Source organism: Panthera uncia, chromosome F2 (genome assembly GCF_023721935.1).
Source record: "Panthera uncia isolate 11264 chromosome F2, Puncia_PCG_1.0, whole genome shotgun sequence".
In the NCBI taxonomy this organism is placed as follows: Eukaryota; Metazoa; Chordata; class Mammalia; order Carnivora; family Felidae; genus Panthera; species Panthera uncia.
This window is the reverse complement of record NC_064812.1, coordinates 48152142-48179481: the sequence shown is the minus strand read 5'-3', so window position 1 is coordinate 48179481 and position 27340 is coordinate 48152142. Positions and strand designations below refer to the sequence as shown.

General features: G+C 33.5%; 1 protein-coding gene across 3 annotated transcripts in view; it reads left to right on the top strand.

Annotated features, from left to right (window-relative positions):
- Positions 1-27340, top strand: part of CNBD1 (cyclic nucleotide binding domain containing 1) — a 453327-nt gene that overhangs the window by 8049 nt on the left and 417938 nt on the right. For all 3 annotated transcript variants that reach the window (XR_007458475.1, XM_049633177.1, XM_049633176.1), the window contains exon 2: positions 10631-10703. Coding sequence is in view for 2 of the 3 variants with exons in the window: in XM_049633177.1 (XP_049489134.1) it covers positions 10631-10703 (73 nt within the window). In the remaining variant the exon portion in view is untranslated. The remainder of the gene's footprint in view (positions 1-10630; positions 10704-27340) is intronic.

The following is a 27340-nucleotide window of genomic DNA, read 5'->3' as shown; positions in this document are numbered from 1 at the left end:
TTGGTGAGTAGGTGTCTTTTAAAAGTTATTATGTAATAACATATGCATCAGGCACAAAAAATTATTGAAAAGTTGAGTCTTCCCCCAACCCATACTCCTAATTTTATCCTCAGAAGTAACTGTCATGAAAAACATTTTCCTTGTATATATTTTTAATGTTTATATATTTTACATATATATGTAAACATTATATATACATGTATATATTTTTAATATTTGTATATTTTTATATTATTTTAATGCATATGGTAGAGCATTTTTATTACCCTATATCCCACTTTTTTTTACTTATTAGTGTCATATATTATGAAGGCCTTTCATGTCAATATGTAGATATGTACCTTATTAATTTTAGTGGCTATAATTATATTTCATTATTTGAATACACCAAAATACTGCTAATGGATGTGCTATTTAATATATTGTGTCTCATCTTCAACTCCACCCTTCTATATATTCTGCTTTATAATGCTGGGCTGGGGCTCTGCAAACCAGTTTTTTTCAAGAAGCCAGCTGGCTTCCTGTTAGAATCTGTCAATAGCACCTGTTAGAGGGAGATTGGAAGGCAGGAGCAAAGTTAAGGATATGTTTATCCTTTTGTTTTCTTTTCTTTTTTTTAAGTTTATTTATTTTGAGAGAGATACAGAGAGCAAGCAGGGGAGGGGCATATAGAGGAGAGGGAGAGAGAGAGAGAATCCCAAGCAGGCTCTGCACTGTCAGCACAAAGCCCCACATAGGGCTGGAACTCACAAACCATGAGATCATGACCAAGACTCAGACACTTAACTGACTGACCTACCAAGGGGCCCCTCCTTTTGTTTTCTGTTTCTGGTTTGCTTCTCCTTGTGAGTGTATCTTTTTCACCCAAGCAGCGGCTGTTTGTTCCAGCAGCAGCAGATAATTCCATTTGCAATTTTCCCAGTGTTGCCGGAAATAGCTTCATCACACCCCCTCAACAATCCAGCACCAGCTGCTGGTACACTGTCTCAGAAGCACTGCTTCTTAGGGCCACTGCTTCCAGCTTCCAAGTTTTAGTAATTAAACCTCTTCCCTTTGCTTCATCAGCAAAAAGAGTGGTGGTAGATGCTTTCTGCATGATATTTGTGTCTCCCTTTTTGTCTCTTCAATTCTTTGATATTTGACTAATAGTTCTTTGTATCATTGTTTTTTCTATTGAAATTACTGGTGTGGTTTCAGTCTCCTGACAGCTGGATTCTCTCTAATAATACAGTGGGAATTTTTTTCTAGTTACTTTTGCTGTTAAAATCAGATAAACATCCTGTACTACCTTCTTGAGTTGGCAAGCATGTGTATTAATAGCAATGCAAGGCCAAAGGATGTGTGCATTTTAAATTTTGATAACTATTAACAAGTTGCCTTCAAAGAGTTTGTACTAATTTCTACTCGTACCATCAGCATATGCAAGTTTCTATTTCACAGTATTTATACTAACATCATGCATTATAGAACAAATATTCTGCCAATAAATTAGTTGGAGATAGTTTTATTTACTCTGTAAGTTTGCATTTCTTTGTGAGTGAGATTTAGAATCTTTTCATATATTTGTGGTCATTTGTATTTATGTGAACAGTCTACTTATATGTCCCTTGCCCATTCATTGAGATTTATTTTTCCTTTTATTTGAAAGAAATCTTTGTGTATAAAATAAGTTAGCCCTTTGGCATGTAATTTGCAGGTATTTTTCTCAGCTTGTATTTTTTTCATGTTTATGATTTTTGTGTTATACAAATATTTTAGATTGCTTGGACAGTTTTTGTCCTCTGTTATTGATTCTTTCTTAGAATGCTATTCTTCATGCCAAAATTTAAAAATAATTTTTGCTTGCTTTCTTTTATTATGTAGTTTTATTTTTAATATTAAGGTTGTTAAATATTTGGTGCATCTGGAATTTATTTTCCAATAGTTTTACTTTAGAATAGTGGTGTATGGCTACAACTTAAATTTTTTCCAAATGACCAATTCTAACACTATTTGTTGAGTAATCTATCTTTTTCTTACTAATTTGAAATGCCAGTTTTTATTATATGCTGAATTTTCATATGCATTCTGGATGTATTTCTGGAAACTATTATTTACTTTTTCCACTTATTTCTTATGTATTTATGCATTTGTATTGAATTGTTATAATTCTGAAGCATTATAATATACTTCAGTATCTGGTAAGATTAACCTTCACTGATTACTCTTTTTTAAAAGACTTGTAGCCTTTTATGTTTGTTTTTGTATATGACCTTTAGAAATATTTGGGCTTTTTCAGCAAATAAACATGTGGGTATTTTATTTGGAAATGTGTTAAAGATTCATTTATGAAGAATTGATGTCTTTATGATATTGAATATTCCTACTTAAGAACTTGTAAGGGGTGCCTGAGTGGCTCAGTTTGTTAAGCATCAGGCTCTTGACAGGTCATGATCTCATGGTTCATGAGACTGAGCCCCGCATTGGGCTCCATGGAGCCTTCTTCGGAATCTCTCTGCTCTGTTTCTGCCCTTCCCCTTACTCTCACTCTCTCTCTCTCAAAATAAATAAATAAATAAATATTTAAAAAAAGAACTTTTTACAATATTCAGTTCATCCCTACTTCCAATTTTTGCAAATGTTTTTTTATGCCATTCAATAAAATTTATTTCTGGCATTTTATCTTCTTTTCCTTTGCTATTATGAATGATGTCTTTTCCTCATTATATTTTCTAAGTATAAAAGTCATCATATGAAAAAGCTATTAAATTTTTAAAAGTAAAATTTAAAAAATTTGAAAGTGCAATCTTATGGAAATTTTGTAAGTTTAATATAACGAAACTTATTTTTTCAGAGCCATTTGACACTCAATTTGCCTTAAAAATTTTAGCATGTATTTCTTTAAAAATAAGGAATTACTTATTACATAATCACAATATATCCATCAAAGTAAAAACACTAACACAGATAAATTACTGTAATCTAATTCTTAGCCCCCTCCCATTTGAATTTAGCCAATTGTTCTGATAATGATTTTTATAGTAAAAGGATCCAATTCAAAATCTCATGTTGCATTTCATTGTCTTGTCTTCTGTATTTAGTCTGGAACATTCTCCATTTTCCTTGCCTTTCATTGCTGGGAGATTACAAATCAGTTATTTAGTAGAATATACTTCAGTTTGGTTTCTCTGATCTTTCCTCATGATTAGATTCAGGTAGGATATCTTTGGTAGAAATGTCATAGAAGTGATACTGTGTTCTCTTTCCATCTTATTGGGTGGATGATTTCATTTTCAACAATTGATTAGGGTGGTTATATGGAGATCTTCTTTGCAGTAAATTTACTTTTTCCTTTTGTAATTAATAAGTATTTTGTGAAGAGGTATTTTGAAAGTATGGAAATATCCAGTTTTCATAAAATATTAAATAAATGTAAAATTATAATTTCCTAGTTTGTTCAAAGGCTCCTGATGAGTTATTATCATTATATAGTCTGGTGTCCATCTTGTTCACAGTCCACTGGAAATGCCTTCAAGTTAGTCTAACCATTTTCTTGCTCCCTATCTGAGCCCTAGAATCAGCCATTTTCCCAACAAGCCCTGGTTCATTTTAATGCAGAACTATATTTAGAAGTCAAGATCTGGGTGCTATGTATGTTCATTGATGTTAGGGTGTTATTGTTCCCAAGTCCTCTTAGAGGAAAGATCCTAGGAATAAAAATTTATATTTATGTTTATTTGCATATCAATTTATTGAAAAGCATGAGTTTACACCAATTTATTCCAATTGCAGTGCAACACTATAGGCTTCATTCTAATGTTCTAGCTTTCTATACTTGTAATTCCCTTCTCTGAAGCAAGAAACTTTGCTCCTATTAACAATACCTTTGATCAGTTTCCTTTATGTAGCTAATAATCTTCCATATTCACTGCCATCTAATCCCCACTAAGGGTCTAACACTCAGCACTGACAGATCCCCTTCCTTTCCCACTTCATATTGCTCTCCTCACTCCCCTTGAACTCCAGTACTCAGCACAGGCCCACCCCCACACATGGGTGCCCTCCACATCTTGTTTTTGGCTGTTGCGACATCCTACCTTTCAACTCCCACTTACAGCTGTCATTGATGCCTACCTTCTTATACTATTCCAGTTGTTTTAAGACACAATTGTTTAGAGACAAGAAGGAAGTATTGAATATATACTGTATTTTCTTTGAATGTTTACTTTCTTTACTGTTTTAGTGACTATGCTGATGGGTTTACAGCCTATTTGATTCTGTTTTCTACCTGTATAATTATAACATTTTGCAAGCAGTGATTTTGTCTCTCTTTTTTTTCTTACTTTTCATCATTTGTGTATTTCTTTCATCAAATTGTGTAGTTTTGTACTTCCAAAAATTTGCAGTACTGATGGATATTTTTATCTTATGGTATTAAGCATAATAGCAACTTATGCTATTGCTTCTAGCTCCAACATTAAACATGATTCTTTCTTTTGGTTTGATATATTCATCAAGTTAAGAAAAGAAGCTTTTTAAAAATTAAATTATTTAAGAACAATACTGAGTTTTATTGAAAATTTATTCTGTATCTGTGGAGATTATGATTTTTTAAATTCTGACTTGTAAATTATATGGTTATATTTTGTCATTGAAATTTCTTTGAATTACTTGGATAAATCTAACTTTGTTGTGTGATAATACTCTGTTAGTATGTTTCTGGGCACCATATACTGATAATATTCATTTTTTAAAACTGCTTATTTATTTTGAGAGAGACAGAGATTATGTGTTTGTGTGATCAGGGGAGTGACAGAGAGAGAGAGGGAGAGAGAGAGAATCCCAAGCAGGCTCTGTGCTGTCAGCATGGAGCCCAATGTGGGGCTCGATATCACAGATTGTGAGATATGATCTGAGCTGAAATCATCTAGAGTCCAAGGCTTAACCAACTGAGCCACCTGGCTGCCTCTATAATAATTATTTTTATTTGTAAAAGAAATCAGTCTCTGGTTTTCTTTTTCATGCTCTAATTGTCACATTTGGGTATCAGTGTTTTGCTTGTTTCATCAAAGAAATTTGGAAGCTCTTCTCTGTGTTCTGAAACACTTCACTAGCACTAGAATTATTTCTTATATAAAGATTTGATAGAAATAATCTATGATTATATTTTATTTGTGTGCATGTAGGGGGATGGCAGAGAAAAACTGCTATAAGATTATTCTCCATTTCTTTCAAGGCAACTGATTATTTAAATTTTCTCTCCCTTCTATGGTCAATTTAGGTAATATGCATTTTCCTGAAAAATCAGTAATTTTTTTAAATTATTTTGGTATATAGCTGTAAAAAATACTCTTGATTTTCTTTATAATGATGTTTATAGTTATTCCCAATTTCATTTCTGACCTTGAGTACTTATTACATATTTTCCTTGTTAAGATAAGCCAGTCATTTATTTTTTCCCTTCAAAGACCCAGATCTTTTGAATTTACTTTTTACTTCATTTGTAGGTAAGAAGGAAAGAAAGTTACTATTGAGATTATTTTGTCTCCATTTATTCCTGAAATTTTTGCTTTATGAATTTTACTGCCATATAATTTGGAACACAAAAATATTTAATAGATTCCATACCTAAATCTCTGTTTCTTGATTTATCAATGTTAGATAATGAATATTCACAACCTAGTATAAAATGAGAAAAATTTCCCACTTCACATCATGATTTGATTAGTAAGAATATTAATTTTTAAGTCTTTGACTAGTTGCATTCATACCTTCAAATATTATTATTATTTTTAACGTTTATTGTTTAATTTATTTTGAGAGAGAGAGATAGTGTGCGAGTAGGGGAAGGGCAGAGATAGAGGGAGACAGAGAATCCCAAGCTGACTCCATGCTGTCAACACAGAGCCCAATGCAGGCTTGAACACGTGAACTGTGAGATCAAGACCTGATCCAAGAGTTGGATGCTTAACTGACTGAGATGTCCCAGAGCCCCACTTTCAAATATTATTATCAGGGCCCCATTATTTTAAAATATTCTTTAAGTTGTAAATAGTAATTATCTGCTATGTGAGGAGGTCTGCACAAATATATTTTATGCTTTCACTTCTCTGCTGAAATTTCCAAATTATTACTATTACTTTTTATACCCTTTTCATTAGAATCTATGCAGAATCTATTATTTGTGTTAAGGTTTACAGAATTTACCTACCCTTTATTAGTATAGTGTCCATATTATTTAAGTTTCAGGTGCATGTTTATCACATTGTATTTTTCAAAGAGGGATTATGATACTTTATATTCTTTGAGGTCTTATATTTATTTCTTACTTTTATATTTATTGGAAAATAAAACTCATTATATATAATAATATATAATATTATAATGAATATATATAATTTAATTACAATTATATATTTTATTATATAAAAATATATTATAAATAATATAAAAATAATAAATAATATAAATAATATAATATATAATAATAAAATTCACTTTATATATATTTATATATTTATATATTTATTTATATTTCCTGTCCCCCTTCATTTGTCTTACTGTTTGCCAGGACTTTGCTGTGAAGAAGATTAAAGTCAAACTGAGTTTTGGCTGGGGGCTAAAATAATAGCTTATCTTCAAAACATAGTTACATTAATTTATTCAACCAGTAGAATCTAGAATATCTGTTATCTTTGTAAATCATGTATTATGTTTTCTCTTTCCCTTTCTGGGTCATGGTATTTAGTTCTTCATTTCAGGTCTTATATATGAGAACAATGTTCTTATGTTATGTCTGGGAACATTTTTTTCCCTATACCATTCTTTATGTTTTCTTGTTCAGGAAAAATTTCCACATATGGTGTCTGCTTTCTATATTCATTTATCACTTTCTCTTTTTTTTCCTCTATTTTAATGTTAGCCTTTATGTTCTGTGATTATATTTTCTTAAATATTGTCATTTTTACTATTTCTAATGGAAATTTTGTCATAATGTTATCTTTCTCTTCTTCCTTAACAGCCTGTTTAGTTATAATTTCTTAGGTGTACAACTTAGTGATTTGACAACTTTATACATTATGCTGTGTTCACCACAAGTGTAGCTACCCTCTGTCCATTTACATCTCTATTACAGTATCATTGACTGTATTCCTTATGCAGTTGATTTGGCCTCTATTTCTCTTCAGTGACTGAGACAAACTGCCTTTGTGTTGATTGCCACCTAACATTTGTCATCCTACCACCATAACAATCTAATTCTTAAAAAAAATGAGTGTATGTGGAATCTTTGTCCAGCCCTACATTCCATATATATCATGGGTTTTATATACAAAAATTAGTTCAAAGGAAACAAATAAATACTCTATTAATCATCAATGTAGGTATGTTTAATTCCCTATTATTACACACATTTAGACTAACGTAAAAATGTAGAACTGGATCACTTATCCAAGTGTGTATAGAAAGAATTAATCATGCTTATAGTGTCTGATGAATCCTTTATTTATTCTTACCATTAATGTTTCTGTTGCTATTGCTGCTGACCTTCTTTGTGCTCTGAATATTGCATTAAGCAAAGTTCTCCTTATCATTGGATTAGAGTGTATCCTGCCAGTACTTTTGAAGAAGTCCTAGCTTTCTGTTTTCTAGCTAGCCATACTCTGGCATTTCCACTTGGTCATTGTCACATTTTCTCTTTGTCTCTGCTGTTCATCTCTTTTATGTTGCCCAGTAGCCACTCCGATAAGTCTAGTCTCCTAGTATATAGTAGTTTTGCATTTACATATTTTTAAGGCTTCACTTATTTTATTGCTTCTTCTTAGCTTTTTGCAAGGGGTATTTACCTTTTAAGGGAAACTTTATTGGGGAAAAATGGTTTAATTTTATTTTAACACTCACCAGACCCATTTTTAGCAAATCTTTATAACCCCCACATAAGCTTACATAACTCACTATACTGCACGAATATGGAAATACATATCTACCCCTTAAGGACATTAACACATAAAAACAAATGATCACCAATGTATCACTCAGATAAAACACTGGATTTTAGTTTCTCTATTTCAATAATATATAGTGAGCATTATATCAGTAAAGAAAATTGGCTTTTTGATTGCGTCATGGATTTCTTGTTCTTTGTTTCTAGCTTAGAATTTACTTTGTAATCACCCTTTTATATCAGCTTTTAATCTTCTTTCAAACAAACTGTGCTCAAAATCCATGATTTTACCCCCATTATAAGGTGAAGCCCACTCTACTTCTGTGAGAAGCCCAACTAAGACATATTCATGAAGGAAAACAAGACTGGAAAACAGATGTAAACCTAGTACCTTCTGAACTCTTTAGGCTTTATCCTGGTATTAAATTTGATCATCTGAAAAGCTCAACTTCCGGTCTTTACAAAGTTACAATTTCATGTTGAAATCTATTGGCCTTTTCTTTTTCACAAAACTGCTTCAAAGACAAGATCCATTATATTGTTCAAAACCCTTTTTGTAAAGTCCCTTGTGACAAATACCTCTTGGAAATAAGAATCAGCAAAGAAGAAATTTTTTGATGAATTGTGAAGTGTCCTTCTAGGCTGTGAGTACTTACTGTATAGGCTATTGTAGTTTTGAGTTTACTTGCTGTGCCAACTTTAGTGCAAAGCCTTACCCTCAAGTGCTGTAGCTTTTCTCAGGCCAGTTGATTTCTCCATTTTTCTATTCTTTGTTAGCACTTCTTAGTTTTATAATATCCATCCTGTGATATTCTTTGTAAGGTACTTAAGCTGAAGGATGAAAATATTTACTTTTAAAAATCCCCCTTTTAAGCCAAAATTTCTCAACCCTTGACCTGTTTTAAAAATCTCTATGGTGGGGCGCCTGGGTGGCTCAGTTGGTTAAGTGTCTGACTTCGGCTCAGGTCATGATCTCATGGTCCATGAGTTCGAGCCCCGCGTCGGGTTCTGTGCTGACAGCTGAGAGCCTGGAGCCTGTTTCAGATTCTGTGTCTCCCTCTCTCTCTGCCCCTCCCCTGTTCATGCTCTGTCTCTCTCTGTCTCAAAAATAAATAAACGTTAAAAAAAAATCTCTATGGCAACTACCCCCTTTTCCTGTCTATACCAGTCACCATGGCTATTTCTGATCCGATTTTTAAACTGGACTAAACTAATACTTCATAGAAGTCTCTATCTTTTTTTTTTTCCATTGAGGGAGAGAGAGAGAGAGAATCTGAAGTAGGCTCCATACCCAGTGGAGAGCTGATGTGGCCTTGGTCTCACGACCATCATCAGATCATGACCTGAGCTGAAATCAGGAGTCAGATGCTTAACCAACTGAGCCACCCAGGTGCCCCCATAGAAATCTTTTCTTAAATCTATCAGTCTAAAAACTACTATAATTAAGATTTTATTTAATAATCTATGTCAGAAATATGAATATACTTAAAAGTAGTTTTGATAAAATCTAGCTATAACTTGGCTCATTTAAAATAAGTATTCCATATGTTGCTAAAGTGAAATTAGGTGATTTTTTTGATTCTTAAGGCTTAACTGAGTAATATAGGTAAGAAAATACCTAAATCATGTAATTAGTATTTTCAAATTTATTAAATAGTAATGATTTATTTATATGAATAGCAGCCAGTTTTCTGTTTAAATTTCTTTTATTTAAATTTCATATTTAGAAACTGCTATATATTATTGATGGTTAATTTTAGATCACAAAAGTCTTAAACAAAACTGTCAAATTTTATGATTCAGTAATTTGAAATTAAAATTGATAAATTTGGACATGTCAAATTCTATTTCTTCCTTATCAGAATGTGGTTAATAGTTACATTTCAAGAAGTTTAGAAATGCATTAAGCTGCTGATTTTCTCAATACCTTTGCCCTAAGGGAAGACATAATGTGCATGTTGTTTATTTATTACTGCTTTCTGTTTTGCAGCATTTCTAACAGCATGCATTCTCCTGGAAAAAGGAGAGGACGTAGGATGTGAGTGCCCATCATTTTAATGATGCTCATTGCACTCAATACTCTATCTTCCTTTTCATGTCCTTTGAAGGATGTCAGTTATTTCTGGCACTGAAGGAGAATTACAATTAGCTTGCTTCTTGTCTATGACTACCTTTCTGCTCTTAAGGGATATTGTGTGATTTGCTTACATATTAACTTCAGAAGAAATTGCAAACTGAATCCAGATATTGGAAGGTGCTCTGAAATGGGGCTAGCCAAAGATGGGGGCCTGCATAGGACTGAATAAAAACTAGTAGTATTCCAGAGAGAGAGAGAGACACAGGGACAGAGACAGAGACAGTGACAGGGACCTCAGGAAAACTCTGAATTGTCATGTCATTGTCAGTTCACATTCTCAAGGTATAGGATGGGGATTCTGAAAGGTTTACTTATAGAGGAGAAACATATATGACACCTATAAACTCCAGAAAAATACACAAACAATGTCAGACCAGATTTGACATCAATGAAAACCATTACATTCTTGTTTTAATCACCTTATTCAATGCTGCTTATATATCAAAGACTGATAATACTTCACTTCCATGGTTGATGAATTCTTTTACTATTTGTAATTAAACTCTATATACAATCTTTATTACTAAGATTATAGAAAATTACCCAAATTTTTAATTGATTTTTTTTTTCAGAGTTGAAAATGTCTAAGTACATTGATTATGGTCAGTTGAATGCATTGTGCCATATGAGAGGACTACAATCTAGGTAAGTTATTCATATATTTCTTTTTCTATCATTCAAATGAATAAAAACATGTTTGTTTTATGAATAAAGTGTTGTAATAAACCAATGTTGACTCATAGGTACTTGATTTACCACATAGATAAAAACATTTGAAACCTGGAGGTTATTTCTTTAGATTGAAGGGGCAGAATATATGCTATATTTTAAGGAAACAATTGGGTGTGAAACAAACATAATTCATCCTTACCTGGGCCCTTTTTAGTATTTAAAAAACAGTCATAAGGGAAGAAAGCTTTAAATGGTTGAAAACACAAATCCAGAGTGAAATAAGTGCTTTAGCAGTGCCCAGGAAATGCCTCATTGAAATATACTGGAGCCAAAGAACTAGGAAATATTAGGGCTCAAAGCTGAGGATTCCTAAGGTATGTGATACTTGATGATATAATTTTTATTTTTATTTATTTATTTAAAAAATTGATGTTTATTTATTTATTTTGAGAGAGAGGGGGAAGGAGAGACAGCATGAGTGAAGGAGAGGCAGAGAGAAGGAGAAACAGAATCCCAAGCAGGTTCCACACCATCAGTGCAGAGCCCGATGTAGAAGCTCAAACTCACAACCTTCGAGATCATGACCTGAGCTGAGTTCAGGAGTCATATACTTAACTGACTGAGCCACCCAGGCATCTCTGAAGATGTAGTTTTTGAAAATTTATTGTCTTGTCAATTCCTTTTCCCAAGTTAGATTATTGAAATTATAAAACTAGTTATTTTCTACATATCAGTCTGTGTCCATCCACTCTCCCACTTTACTAAGAGAGGACCTTGCCTCAGCTTTAATGGGACTGCTGAGAAAATGCCCCAACAACTGTACAGACTTTATCTCTCTATTTTAAAATATCTATGCCTGGGTGGCTCAGTTGTTTAAGCATCCAACTCTTGATTTCTGCTCAGGTCATGATCTTAAGGTTCTTGAGATGGAGTCCCATCAAGGTTCTCAAGATTGAGCCCTGTGTCAGACTCTGCACTGACAGCCCTGAGCTTGCTTGGGATTCTGTTTCTCTCTCAAAATAAATAAACTTAAAAAAAATCTAAGTCACATCCTGTTGTTAATTAATTAATTTCATTATGATAAGTGCACTCCTTAATCCCCATCACCTATTTGCCCCATGCTCCCACCCACTTCCCCTCTGGTAACCATCAGTTTCTTCTCTATAGTTAAGAGTTTGTTTCTAGGTTTTTCTTTCTCTCCTTTTTCCCCTTTGCTTATTTGTTTTGTTTCTTAAATTCCACATATTAGTGAGATCATGTTGTATTTGTCTTTTTCTGATCTATTTCGCTTAGCATTCTACTCTCTAGCTCCATCTATGTTGTTGCAGATGGCAAGATTTCATTCTTTTTGATGGCTGAATATTATTCCATTTTATTTATATATCATGTTTCCTTTATCCATTTGTCTATCAATGGACACCTGAGTTGCTTCCATAGTTTGGGCATTGTAAATAATGCTGCAATAAGCATAGGGTTGCATGTATTTGTTTGAATTAGTGTTTTGTAATTTTGGGGTCAATACCCAGTAGTACAATTCTTGGATTATAGGGTAGTTCTATTTTTAACTTTTTGAGGAAATTCCATACTGTTTTCTGGAGTGGCTGCACCAGTGCAAGAGAGTTATTTTTTCTCCACACCCTCACCAATACTTGTTGTTTCTGGTGTTTCTTTATTTTTTTGTATTTTTGATTTCCAAATTATTTAGAGACCTTCACTGATCTTCCCATTTCTTCTTTTTAAGGGAAAGGAAGGAGGACATGCTTTTTTTTATATTCCTTGGATTTCTCCCAAGAATGATTTTTTTTTTCTCCATGCACTTATGCCTCCTCCTAACTCTCAGTTCCTTTCAGCACAGGATGAAGAATCAAATGCATGTACTCCAGAGTCAGGTCACCTGGTTTGAATCCTGGCTCAGCTACTTACTGGCTGTGCCACCTTGGATTGGTGACTTAATTTCTCTTTACCTCAGTTTTCTCATTTTAAAATGGAGATAATAATGGTACCTATTTTACAGAGTTATTAGGACAATTAAATGAAGTAATATATGTAACATAAACAAGGCCTGGCACAAAGTGAAAGCTATATAAATGTTATGTTTTAAATTATTATTGGTATTCAAAAAGGCTCATCCAAGTTTTTAACTGTTGAGCTTGTCTTATATACTGATCTCTTTTCTAACACATAAAAACCTAAAGCTATTTAAGGCTTTGGAGCCGAACTTTTTTTTTTCTTTCCTTTCATTTTCCTTTTTTGCTTTTTTAGGCCAGACATAAAAAACAAAAAACAGAAAACCAAACATGTTTCTAGACCTACCCCCCACCCCCCACTTTGGGTGATCATAGTAAAAGAGTAAATCATCTAGATGTAGGTCGGCCAAAGTATCCATTTTACATAAATATTATCAGCTTTCATCTTTCAGGTTTGATAATCTCTCCTAAGTAGTATTCTCTCATCAGACAATAAGCTTCTCTAAGCCCAGTCTGGTTGTCCTGCCTGACTTCCTTCTATTAAATCCCACATTTACTGTGCCTTCTCTTAGATACCAAATCCCCAGAGTTTTTTGGATATTTTCTTTTGAGGAACTGGTACACACCAGGGGTCTGGGAGAGGGCATGTTTTAGCATACCTGTATATATGTTTTGGGTTTAGGTTTAGAAAAAGAATATAGGATTACAAATACAACCATAGATATGAAAATGAATATTTTTTTAGAATAAGAAAATAAATTACAAAAAATTAATGATGGCATGGCAATTCAGGTCCTTTTTCCTAATGAGATTTCTTTATGGAGTTTATCAGAAATATATACACTGAATTCTTTCAGAATTACAAAGTTTTTAATTGATTTTAACAAATTGGGAAGAGATATAAGAAAAATGTATTCCTTCATATTTATTTATTCTTTATCTGCTAGATGTTAAAAATGACCAATGAAATATTCTTCCCCTAGAATAAAAAAAGAAAGGCTGAGAATTAAATGACTCAAGGATTGAAATTTTTATACATGAAACCTACCAAGGGTTTGATTATAGATATATAGCTACATATCTCTATCTCTCTCTCTCTCTCTCTCTCTCTCTCTCTCTCTCTCTATTTCTACCTCTACCTCTACCTCTGTCTATATTTATATATCTTCCTTATAGTTGTGCTTCCTTTGGCCCAGGATGGGAAGATGGAGGGGAGGCTGCTACTCTCCACCACTTCCCATGTGCCTCTATCCTGTACTCAATCCCAGTTGTTGAAGCTGCTCCTGTCCCCTACTGGGCATATGAGAGCTCTTGTTACTGGATTTTATACCTTGTGCCTGCGTGTCTATAAACTTTGTACAAAAAGCAAGCCCCAGTGTGTGGTAGCTGCTCTCCATATGCATGTGGTCAGTCACTTGGTGTCTGTCTGATATTTCTTCTCTGAGAATAAATACAGTATGTTGGTATATTATTCTGGAATTTTTTTTTATAACAAGTAAAAGAAAATTTAGTAACAAAGAGGGATGATGTCACTTTGATGTAACATCTAAATTCTTAGATGTAGGATTTTTTATCTCTAGTAGACTATATATGTTCCATAAGGGCAGGAGATTTACCTTATTGCTTCCTACCCCTAGACATTTGTCATAGAGGTCAATGTTTTGAACTGAATTACACTCTTATTATCAGTAGAAATAACTATCTTCTTCATGCCTAAAAATATATACATATATGGGTTTTCTACCTGTGTTGATTAAGAGGATAGGTACATATTTATAGTGTGTAATTTTTATTTATTTATTTTTTTAGTATTGTCTAGAGAGCTAATAATTTTTAAACTTTTTTTTAAAGCAACTGTTGGTTTGACATTCCGATTTTCTTCCTGAACTGTATGCTTTGAAGATTGTTTTCCTTATCAAAGTACTTTATGATCAGTCAGCTCTTTTGTTTAAAGTTAAATTTACTTGGTTATAAACAGAGTAATATGGTTTAAAAGGAAATATATGTTCTCCTAAGTTTCAGACAAACAAACAAACATGAGGCTATATGTTTGCAACTGCATTTTCTTATGTGACCAATTCTTGTAATTTCAGGCAAAAACCTTTAAACATGTCTGAATTGGAAATATAAGACACAAAGTTATGATGCATATGCATTTGTGCATTTGTATAAGAATGGTGTTAATCAGACAATTAGCTTTGTGACTGAGATATAGAGTTTAATATTTATTAGTGATTAATATTACTAATATATAGCCATTTAGTCTCAAATATGGATGTAGTTATACTAACTATATACTTTTTACACTTATGGAGATTATAACTCATAAATAGGTTTTAGCCTAAAGTTCATTTAAAAATTTTTTAAAAAATATTTATTTTTGAGAGAGAGACAGACAGACAGACAGAGCACAAGTGGGGGAGGGGCAGAGAGAGAGGGAGACACAGAATCTGAAGCAGGCTCCAGGCACTGAGCTGTCAGCACAGAGCCTGACGTGGGGCTCAAACACATGAACTGTGAGATCATGACCTGAGCCCAAGTTGGATGCCTAACAGACTGAGCCACGCAGGCACCCCCAGCCCAAAGTTCATTTTTAAGTTGACTATCTAGCATTCATCATTTCCCCGTAGACACAATATTATAGAGTCAGAGGATTGTAGAACAGAAAGTTAAGTCAGAAATCATCTGGTGGAAACTCCTTAACATACAGGTGATTAATTTTGCCTAATTTTCCCAAACTGTATCTTTTAATTTTATGCTTTTATAATAAAAAGGATGAATATTATGCCATTAAAATTATAGTCATCAATAAAAATACAAAAAAATGACATTTAATAATTGTTTCTTATTGCTTCAGGTTAAGGTAAAGTACATTAAATTAATGGATTATTAGAAGTTGATAGAGACAATACAAATTATTTTAAGGCAGCTCCTGGACAAGGTTAAGGCTTTTAGAGTCTATTGATAATGGCTAGTTCTTCATTATAACTATTTTCATTTCAAAATATATTATCTTTCTTTTTCTTAGTGAGGGTGTTTTACTAATACATAATAATATGTTGACATATTAGACATAACCGTATTTTTTGACATAAAATGAAAATATGAAGAGTTAGGCAATTTTTATTTTTAAGGAATTAAAGTGTGGATAAGAAAGGAGACAAAAAGAACTTTGAAAATATGGTTTATGATAGATAAAGGAAATTAACCAAGCTGCAATTTCACAAACATTTATCAGGAATGAAATCAATTTTTATTTTGAACAGTTTCTGCTGTTCAAATGACCACAGTTTGCACTGTCAATCCAGTGGTGGCAGAAAAGGTAGGCAGAGATAGACCGAATCTTGCATTTATTTTATAGGCTGTGAACACCTTGGAAGCTTGTAATTCAGGGTGTACTTATTAATGTTATTTTACCCAAAGTGCATGCTCTTATCTTCAACTGTCTAGAGCAAGATTCTCTACCTGAGGCAGTACCTCTCCCAGGGGCATATAAACGTGGACTAGGAGATGACACTTATAATAAATGGGTAGGAACTAGGCATTGTAAACAGTGTAGTGTGCAGTAAAATCCTGCACATTGTTCTATCCAAATGTCAATAACCCTCTGTGATGTTGTATTTTATAATAAGAAATATATATTTGGTCTGGTTTCTGGCAGGGAGCTCCTAAAACTGTTGAAATTTCCTAAATGATAGGGTGATAAAGGTGTCTGTTGTTATGTTAATGAGGTGGTAGTTGAGGCCACCAAGGGATTGGTTTTGAAGGAAGACCAACCACGTGTTTAAAAAGTTCAAACTTTCAGTCACACCCCATGACCTCCTGGGAGGGGCTAGAGTTTGAATCAATTGTTGATGGCCAGTGATTTAATCAGTCATGACTATGTAATGAAGCTTCCATAAAAACCCAGAATCATGGGGTTTAGGGAGCTTCTGGGTTGGTTAACATGTGGTGGTGCTGATTAAATGCTGTGACTGGAGAGGGTATGGAAGCCTTGTACCCCTTACCATATATCTTGCCCAATGCATTTGTTCCATCTGGATGTTCATCTGAATCCTTTATCACAGACTTTTATAATAATCCAATAAACATAAGTACAGTTGATCCTTGAACAACACAGGTTTGAGCTGCATAGGAAAACTTATGTGGTTTTTCTTAAAGTTTTATTTAAATTCTAGTTAGTTCATGTATAGTATAATATTAGTTTCAGATGTAGAATTTAGTGATTCATCACTTACATACAACACCCAGTGCTCATCATAACACATGCCCTCCTTAATACCCATCACTATTTAACCCATCCTTCAACCACCTCCCCTCCAGTAACCCTCAATTTGTTCTCTATAGTTGTGTCTGTTTCCTGGTTTGCCTCTCTCTATTTTTCCCCCTTATGTTCATCAGTTTTGTTTCTTAAACTCATCTGAATGAGATCATACAGCTTTTGTCTTTCTCTGATTTATTTCACTTAGCATAATACTCTAGGTCCATCCATGTTGTTGCAAATGGCAAAATTTCATTCTTTTTGATGGACATATATTCCATTATATATATATTTTTTTACCACATCTTCTTTATCCATTCATCAGTTGATGGACTCTTGGGCTCTTTCCATAATTTTCCTATTGTTGATAATGCTGCTATAAACATCAGGGTGCATGTGCCCCTTCAAATCATGATGTTTGTATCCTTTGGGTAAATACCTAGTAGTGTAATTGCTGTATTGGAGGGTAGTTCTATTTTTAACTCTTTGAGAACCTCCATATTCTTTTTAGAGTGGCTGCACTAGTTTGCATTTCCACCAACAGTGTAGAAAGTTCCCCTTTCTTTGCATCCTTGCCAACACCTGTTGTTTCCTATGTTGTTCATTTTAGCCATTGTGACAGGTGTGAGGTAACAATTCATTGTAGTTTTGATTTGCATTTGATGATGAATGATGTTAAGCATCTTTTCAAGTGTCTGTTAGCCATCTATATGTCTTCTTTGGAAAAATGTCTATTTATGTCTTCTGTCCATTTTTAACTGGATTATTAATATTTTGTGTGTTGAGTTTTATAAGTTCTTTATATATTTTGGATACTAACCCTTTATCAGATATGTCATTTGCAAATATATTCTCCCATTCTGAAAGTTTTCTTTTAGCTTTATTTGATGATTTCCTTTACTGTGCAGAAGTTTTTTTTATCTTGATAAAGGTCCGATAGTTTATTCTTGCTTTTGTTTCCCTTGCCTCAGGAGATGTATCTAGTAAGTTGCTATGGCTGGTGTCAAAGTGGTTACTACCTGTGTTATCCCCTAGGATTTTTTTGGTTTCCCATCTCACATTTAGGTCTTTCATCTATTTTGAATTTATTTTTGTGTATGTTATAAGAAAATAGTCCAATTGCATTATTTTGCCTGTTGATGTCCAGTTTGCCCAACACCATTGGTTGAAGAGACATTCTTTTTCCCATTGGATATTCTTTCCTGCTTTGTCAAAGATTAGTTAACCATATAATAGTGGGTCTATTTCTGGTTTTCAATTCTGTTCCATTGATTTATGTGTCTGTTTTTGTGCCAGTACCATACTGTTTTGAGGACTACAGCTTCATAATATAACTTGAAGTGTGGAATTGTGATGCCTCCAGCTTTGCTTTCCTTTTTCAAGATTACTTTGGCTATTTAGGGTCTTTCGTGGTTCCATAACATTTTAGGATAGTTAGTTCTAGCTCTGTGAAAAATGCTGTTGGTATTTTGATACAGGTTGCATTAAATGTGTGTATTGCTTCCAATAGTATAGACATTTTGGCAATATTTGTTGTTCCACTCCATGAACATGGAATATTATTCCATTTCTTTGTGTCATCTTCAATTCCTTTCATTAGTGTTATATTGTTTTTAGAGTACAGATATTTTACCTCTTTGGTGAGATTTATTCCTAGGTATCTTATGGGTTTTGGTGAAGTTGTAAAAGGAGTTGATTCCTTTATTTCTCTTTCTGCTTCTTCGTTATTAGTGTATAGAAATGCAATAGATTTATGTATGTTGATTTTGTATCTTGTGACTTTTCTGAATTCATGTATCAATTCTAGCAATTTTTGGTGGGGTCTTTTGGGTTTTCATATAGAGTATCACGTCATTTGCAAATAGTGAAAGTTTGGGTTCTTTCTTGCTGATTTGGATGGATACCTTTTAATTCTTTTTTGTTGTCTGATTGCGGAGGCTAGGACTTCCAGTACTATGTTAAATAACAATGGTGAAAGTGGACATCTTTGTCTTGTTCTGACTGTAGAGGAAAAGCTCTCAGTTTTTTCCCCATTGAGGATGATATTGGCTGTGGGTTTTTTGCATATAGCTTTTATGACATTGACATATGTTCTCTCTGTCCCTACTTTGTGGATATTTTATCATGAATGGATGTTGTACTTTGTCAAATGCTTTTTCTGCATCTATTGAGAGGATCATATGGTTCTTACCTTTCTTTTATTAATGTGATGTATCATGTTGATTGTTTTATGAATATTGAACCACCCTTACAGCCCAGGAATAAGTTGCACTTGATCATGATGAATGATTCTTTAACGGACAGTTGGATTCAATTTGTTGGTATTTAATTGAGAAGTTTTGCATCCATATTCATCAAGGATATTGACCTGTAGTTCCCTTTTTTAGTGGAGTCTTTGGTTTTGGAATCAGGGCAATGTTGGCCGCATAGAATAAGTTTGGAAGTTTTCCTTACATTTCTGTTTCTTGGAACAGTTTGAGAAGAATAGGTATTAACTTATTAAATGTTTGATAGAATTCTTCTGGGAAGCCATCTGGCCTTGGACTTTTATTTGTTGGGAGATTTTTTATTGTGATTCAATTTTTTTCTGTTTATCGATCTGTTCAAGTTTTCTATTTCTTCTTGCTTCAGTTTTGGTAGTGTATATGTTTCTAGGAATGTATCCATTTCTTCCAGATTGTCTACTTTATTCTACCTGTGTTCTTCTCCTGTGAAATTTTTCATAATATTTTGTTATAATTGTGTGTATTTCTGTAGTGTTGGTTGTTATTTCTCCTCTCTTATTTGTGATTTGGGTCCTTTCTGGGTAGAGGTTTATAAATTTTATTAATTTTTTCAAAGAACCAGCATCTGGTTTCATTGATTTGTTTTTTTTGTTGTTGTTGTAGTTTTTTGTTTAGTTCCTATATCATTGATTTCTCCTCCAATCTTTATTATTTCCTTTCTGCTGACTTTAGGCTTCATTTATTGTTCTTTTTCTAGCTCCTTTAGGTGTAATGTTAGGTTGTTTATTTGAGATTTTTCTTGCTTCTTGAAGTGGATCTGTATTGCTATATACTTCCCTCTTCTGGCTGCTTTTGCTGCATCACAGAGGTTTTGGACTCGTGTTTTCATTTTTGTTTGTTAACATGTATTTTAAATTTCTTCTTTAATTTCCTGGGTCACCCATTCTTTAGTAGCATGTTGTTTAACGTCCATGTTTTTGTGATTTTTCCAAATTTTTTCTTGTGGTTGATTTCAAGTTTCATTGCATTGTGGTCTGAAAAGATACATGGTATGATCTCAATCTTTTTATACTTGTTGAGGGTTGATATGTGACCTAGTATGGGATTTATTCTGGAGAATGTCCCCTGTGCTGCTTTAGGATGAAATTTTCTGAATATATCTGTTAAGTCCATCTGGTCCAGTGTTTCCTTGTTGATTTTCTGCTTAGATGATCTATCAATTGCTGTAAGTGGGGCGTTAAATTCCCAATGACTATTGCATTATCATCAACTAATTCCTTTATGCTTGTCATAAATTGTTTTATATATTTGGGTGTTCGATGTTGGGGGCAAAGATATTTACAATTGTTAGATCTTGCTGGATAGTATTCTTTATTATGATGTACTGCCATTCTTCATCTTTTGTTACAGTCTTTGGTTTCAAATCTAGTTAGTCTGATATAAGTATTACTCTGGTTCCTTTTGATGTCTATTTGCATGGTAAATCTGTCTTCATACCCTCTTTGAATCTATAGGTGTCTTTAGGCCTAAATTAGTCTCTTGTAGCACATACATGGGTCTTTTTTGCTTGTTTGTTTGTTTGGTTCTTATCCATTCTAACACCCTATGTCTTTTGATTGGATCATTTGGTCCATTTACATTGAGTAATTATTGATAGAGATGTATTTAGTGACATTTTATTACTTGTTTTGTCATTGTATCTGGAGATTTTCTGTTTCTTTGTAGTCTTTGTCATTTTTTGTCTTTCCTTTCCACTCAGAGTCTCCTTTAATATTTCTTGCAGGGCTGGTTTAGTGGTCATGATCTCCTTTAGTTTTTGTGTGGGAAACTTTTTATCTCTCCTTCTATTCTGAGTGATAGCCTTGCTGGATAGAATATTCTTGGCTGTATATTTTTCCCATTCAACACGTTGAATATATCATGCCTCTCCCTTCTGACCTACCAAGTTTCTGTGGAGAGTTATGCAGCTAGTCTTATGGGTCTTCCCTTATAAGTTAGGTACTTATTTTGGGTGCTTTTTCTCCAGCAGTAGGGCAGCGTCCTCATGTCTCTATCCCAGCCAAGCCCACCTACCTCTAAAACTCCATTCTTTGAGCCTTGCTGGTTGGAAAAACTCATGAAAATCAGCCTCTCTCATTTTCCCAGCCAATGGTTTTGGGAAAGTGTTCTCCTTGTCCATATCCCTGTGTGCTCTACTATCTCTTACCTTTCTCTATGACCAGGGCTCCCTCCTCTCCTCAGTACCATGATCTATTTCTTCCTGAAATCATGTCTTGCCACTTCCTACCTTTGTCAGTATGGCCTCTTCTCTCCCTCTAGTTGTGCAGTTTGTTCTGTCAGTTCTCAAGTCAATTTCTTGGGTATTCAGAATGATTTGATAGTTATCTAGCTGTGTTTAAGGGAGGAGGCAAGCCTAGGGTACTCTTACTACACTGCCATCTTAGCTCCTTCTACTTATGTGCATTTTTTTCTGATAAATATAGTACAGTACTGTAAATGTATTTTCCTTATTATTTCCTTTCTTTTCTCTAGCTTATTTTATTGTAAAAAGACAGTTTATAATACATATAACATACAAAATATGTATTGATTGACAGTTTTGTTATCAGCAAGGCTTCTGGTAAACAGTAGCCTATTAGTAGTTAAGTTTTGGGGGAGTCAAAAGTTTTATGTGGATTTTCAACTGCGTGAGAGAGATTTGGATGGTGGGGGGAGTTGGTCCCCCTAACACTGTTGTAAGCTTCTATAGGAAATTAGCCAAACCTGAACTTAGAGAGAGAGTCACAGGAACCTGCCATTGTAGCCAAATTGGACAGAATTGTGGGTAACCTGGGGATCTTCTACACGTGATTGGCATCTGAAGTGAGATGGGATCAGTTGTGGGACTGAACCCTTAACTTATGGGATCTGAGATCTCCAGGTACTGTTAGTACTGAGTTGAATTCTCAGACACTCTGCTGGAGTCCCCAAAGTTGCTTGGTATTGTGCGGGAGCCACCTTTCACTCCCCACATGCATTGGAGTTAGGTCCAGGAACTCACACATACATTGGAATTGGGTCCAGGAACCATAATCCCCTTAGTCTCCCATTTCTCACCCACTTAAGGAACTCTGGTCTAGAGAATGTTTCCTTAGATAAAGTTTCTCCAGTTAAAGAAGTTGCTATAATCTCTAAGATGTCATTAACCCTCAAATTTCCCTACATCTTGATTTTTTAAACTTTTCTTTTAACTTTTATTATTATTATTATTTAAGAGATAGAGAAAGAGTGTGAGCAGGGGAGGGGCAGAGAGAGAGGGAGACACAGAATCCAAAGCAGACTCCAGGCTCTGAGCTGCCAGAGCAGGGCCCAATGCAGGGCTCAAACTCACAAACCGTGAGATCATGACCTGAGCTGAAGTCAGAAGCTTACCCAACTGAGCCACTGAGGCATCCCCTCTTCCCACATCTTGATTTAAGAAACAAATTCATATTCTTATGAAAACCTGCTTCTCATCTCCATTCCTTATCAATATTATCACAATTAGACTCTAAACTACCAGAGTGAAACAACCTTAGGAGTTTGGTTCACCACTGCATTTTCATTGACTATTTTGGTTCACGCAGTTGAACGTGAACTCTGCGTGCAGAATGCACGCAGTTGCATTCAAAACATATTTGCTGAATGTCTATCATTTACTCAGTAATCAAAGCATGCAAATCTTGCAGGCATGTTTTATTCACTTGTTTCTTTATTTCTCCATATGTTATACTTAGATTCTACTGTTCCTTTGTATTACTAATACTTGTTATTTACCTCTTATGTACTACTCAACTCTCATTCTTATTACCTGTCTCCAGGTCTACCACATTTCCAATTGGAGTTCCACTCTCAAATTTCTTCTTATCTTAATTTCTCATTGTGTACTACAACAAAGTAAATCTTTTTATTTCATTCATATATTTTTAATATATCTCATTTTTTGAGTTTTATATTTACAGAAAAATTGAGTAGAAAGTAGAGTTTCCAAATGCCCTTTACTTCTGTCTCCTAGTTTCCCATATTATTAACATCGTGCTTAATAAGTATGGTATATTTCTTATAATTAATTAGTCAATATTGGTACATTATGGACTAAAGTCCATAATTATAATAAGGTTCACTGGGTTGTACATGGTAGGGTCTTTGACAGATTTTAAGGACATGTAATTATCATTACAGTATCATACAGAGTATTTTTTGCTCTAAACATCCCTTGTGTTCACCTATTCTTTCATCCTTCCCTAATCCATGGTAACCACTGATCTTTTTATTATTTCCATAGTTTTACCCTTTCTAGAATGCCATATACTTGGAAAAATACAGTGTGTAGCCTTTTCAAATTGATTTATTTCTCTTCACTGATGCATTTAATGTTCCTTCTTGTTTTTTCATGACATGATAGCTCATTTCCTTTTGACATTGAAAAATATTCATTGTATGGATGTAATACAGTTTGTTTCTCTATTCAGTTGAAGAATGTTTTGGTTGCTTCCAAGTTTTAGCAATTATGAATAAAGCTGTTATAAATATTCATGTATAGGTGTGTGTGTGTGTGTGTGTGTGTGTGTGTGTGTGTTAAGTTTTCAACTCACCTGGGTAAATACCAAAGAGTGCAATTGCTGTATTATATGAGTATTGTTAGTTTTGTAAGAAACCACCAAACTGTCTTCCAAAGTGTCTATACCACTGTATTTCCATAGCAATGAATGAGAGCTCCTATTGCTTCACAACCTTGACAGGAGTTTGTGTTGTCAGTGTTCTGAATTTTAGCCATTGTAGTAAGTGTGTGGTGATTATCTTGTTATTTTAATTTGCATGCTTCTGATGACATATATGGAGAATCTTTTCATATGCTAATGTTCTTCTTTGTGAGGTGTCTGTTCATATCTTGTACCATTTTTAATAGGGTTCTTTGTTTTCTTATTGTTGATTTTTAAGGGTTATTTTTATATTTTGGATACCAATCCTTTATCAAATAGGTGTTTTGCAAATATTTTCTCCCAGCGTGTGTGTTGTCATTTCATTTACATGATAGTGTCTTTTTGCAAGCAGAAGTTTTAAATGCTAATAAAGTTTAACTTATTAATTTTTCTTTTCATGAATGATATTTTTGATGTGTAATCTAAGAAGCTATTGCCAAACCCAAGGTCACCTAGATTATTTTTCTATGTTATTTTCTACAAGTTTTATACTTATTTCACGTTTAGGTCTGTGATCCATTTTAGGTTAATTTTGTGAAGACTGTAAAGTCTGTGTCCCCCTGCACTTTTTTTTTCCAGATAGATGTCCAGTTACAGCATAATTAAAAAATGTATATATCCTTGGGGCACCTGGGCGGCTCAGTTAAGCATCCAGCTCGTGGTTTTGGCTCAGATCATGATCTTGCGGTTTGTGAGATCAAGCCCCATGTCTGGCTTTGTGCTGAGTGTGGAACCTGCTTGAGATTTTCTCTCTCCCTCTCTCTCTGCCCATCCCCTGCTTGCATGCATGCTCTCTCCCTCTTAAAATAAATAAATAAACTTAAAAAAAGAAAAGAAAAAAGAATTACCCTTTCTGTATTGAACTGCCTTTGCTCCTTTGTCAAAGAGCATTTGATTGTATACATGTGGATCTATTTTGAGGCTTGCTATTGTGTTTCATTGATCTTTTTGTCTACTCTTTTTGCCAATATTATTTCCCTGAATGTTTGGGAATTTCTACAAATATGTCTTCAAATTTAATTTCTTATTCAACTCTCTCTAATTTGATCTTTAACATATTCATTGAGTTCTTCATTTTAATGATTATAATTTTAATTTTGAGAAGTTCTACCAAGTTCTCTTTTCAAATTTGCCTGGTCATTCGTGATAATCTTTTGTTATGGATCATGGTTGTTATTCTACCTTTATTTCTACAAATATTTTATATTGTTCTATATTCTATATCTAACATACCAGGATTATAGTGTTTAACAGTATAAATCTAATGCTCCATTCATGGTAACTTGTCTTTGCACATAAAATTTCTATGAAAGTTTTGCTTATTCTTAACATATAATAACATAAGACCTAAATTGTGGATAATTTCCCCCAGGGAGAATTTATAACTGTCTCTTCTTAGAACCAGAGTATACCAAGAAACTGGGATTACTTCATTCTCCTTCAAAAATCTTTCTCCAAAGCAAATTTCTCAAGCTGAGCTACCCTCTTTTTTCCTGGGTCAAGGTACACTTTTCTCTCAGCAGTGCTCTTATCAGTGCCCTCCTCACAACCCTACCCCTTTGTCTGCTTCATGCTCACATCTTAGGTACCTATTCAACTCACTTTAATTTCTTTTTTTTTTCTTTTGCAATGTGATGGTTTTTGGAGATCTCAATATCTCAATTACTTTCTTCTTGTGAGACCAACAATGCAACAGAAAATTCTTTGTGCATGATATGTGCAACAACAGAGTTCTTCAGAGAATCAAGACTGCCATGATGTAGTAACTGAAGATTTTTCTTTCTAAGATGTGATGTTCTACACTATAAGATGAATGCCAGATATTTTCTCTTTAATAGTTCTCTTCCAATGATGTAAAAGATTCAGACTCATTGGCTAAGTCCTTTTCAATAAAGAAGTCTCTCTCATGGCTAGACAATTTTAGTCTTGACATTAACTTGAGAGCTTCATATGTATTTGCTAAAGAAGGATTTAAAGTTGACTCAAATTCTTTTTCTTTTTTCACTGAAAATGGAGTTTATATATCTATATTTGTAATAAAATAAAAAATGTGTTACTATATGCTATATATTCTGTACTTAGATTTATATTAATAGTTATTATTTTTACATGGCTAATACATTATACAAAAATGGTCCATGGTTTTGCATTTATTTTTTCTAACTACTACAGTAATCCTAAAGGTAGGTAGTTCTTTTCTAGAAATAAATAAATGAGAAGATGAAATAGTTTGCAAAAGATAAACCACAACATCAGGTTACATGCTAATCAGATATTTGTTCTGAAAATAGGGTAAGTAAAATTTTTTGACAGATCAATATCCCTGTAAAAGGTTAGGTTCAGTCTTCAAGTCATATCTTTGCAGTTGGCTTTGTCAAAATAGATCTTTTAATTTTTCTTTAGGAACTTTATGAAAATAAAAAGGGGTTGATCTTTATGATTAATATATCTGCTAATCAATTATAGTGGCATGTGGAACTCCTTTGAAAAACTAATCAAATAATTTTGACGCCATGAAGTCACTCGTAATGAGCTTTATCCATAGATAAGAAAGATGATCAAATGAATTCATAAGTAGAGACTACATTTCCAAAATATTTAAAAATAAGTCTGGAGAAAACTGAACTGCATGACACTTTATAGTGACATTATCTAAAGACTGCTGATTGATTGATCTTTTCATTTAGTAGCCAGGGCATTTTAAATACATTGGCCTTATTATGTAGCATTTTTCTTCTTTCTTTAATTTTGTAATAAAATAATAAAAGCCATTATATACAAGGTAATATATAATAAAATAAATATATACATTATACATAATGTATAATAGTATATTATATCTATATTTTTATGTATATATATAAAAGGAACTTAATTATTATCAAATTGTACCTCTGCTTTCTGCTAGTTTGCAAGAATAACATTCACATTTTTTCAATTTTCATCACATAAATGACTAGATGCTACAATACTTATAAGACAAATTTAGGAAGAAAAAATCTATGAGTGGTTGAATAGATCCAACCTTTATGGCTCGTTTTAACTAATTTAAAATAAAAAATGTAAACTGCCTTAGGGAAGCCACATAAATATAATTAATCAATAAGTATTTTATTAAAAGTATATTATGTTACCAGACTTGTAAGCAAAACTGAATGGGATATAGAAGATATAACTAGTTAGGGAAATCTAGCCATTATAGACAAACCCTAAATCTCAGTGGTATAACACAACAGAAATTTCTTTCTTTCTCACATCAAGCCCTATAGGGTTATATTTGATTGGTAGGCTGTTCTGGTTTAGGAACTCAGGCCTCTTTCAAACTTTTGTTCTTTCATCTTTGTGGTTTTCAAGTTTAACCTGCTAATTTGCTTCAAGCTGGAAAGGAAAAAGACATAGAGAATCTTTTATAGAAGGGTTTTTTGGTGAGATTGGG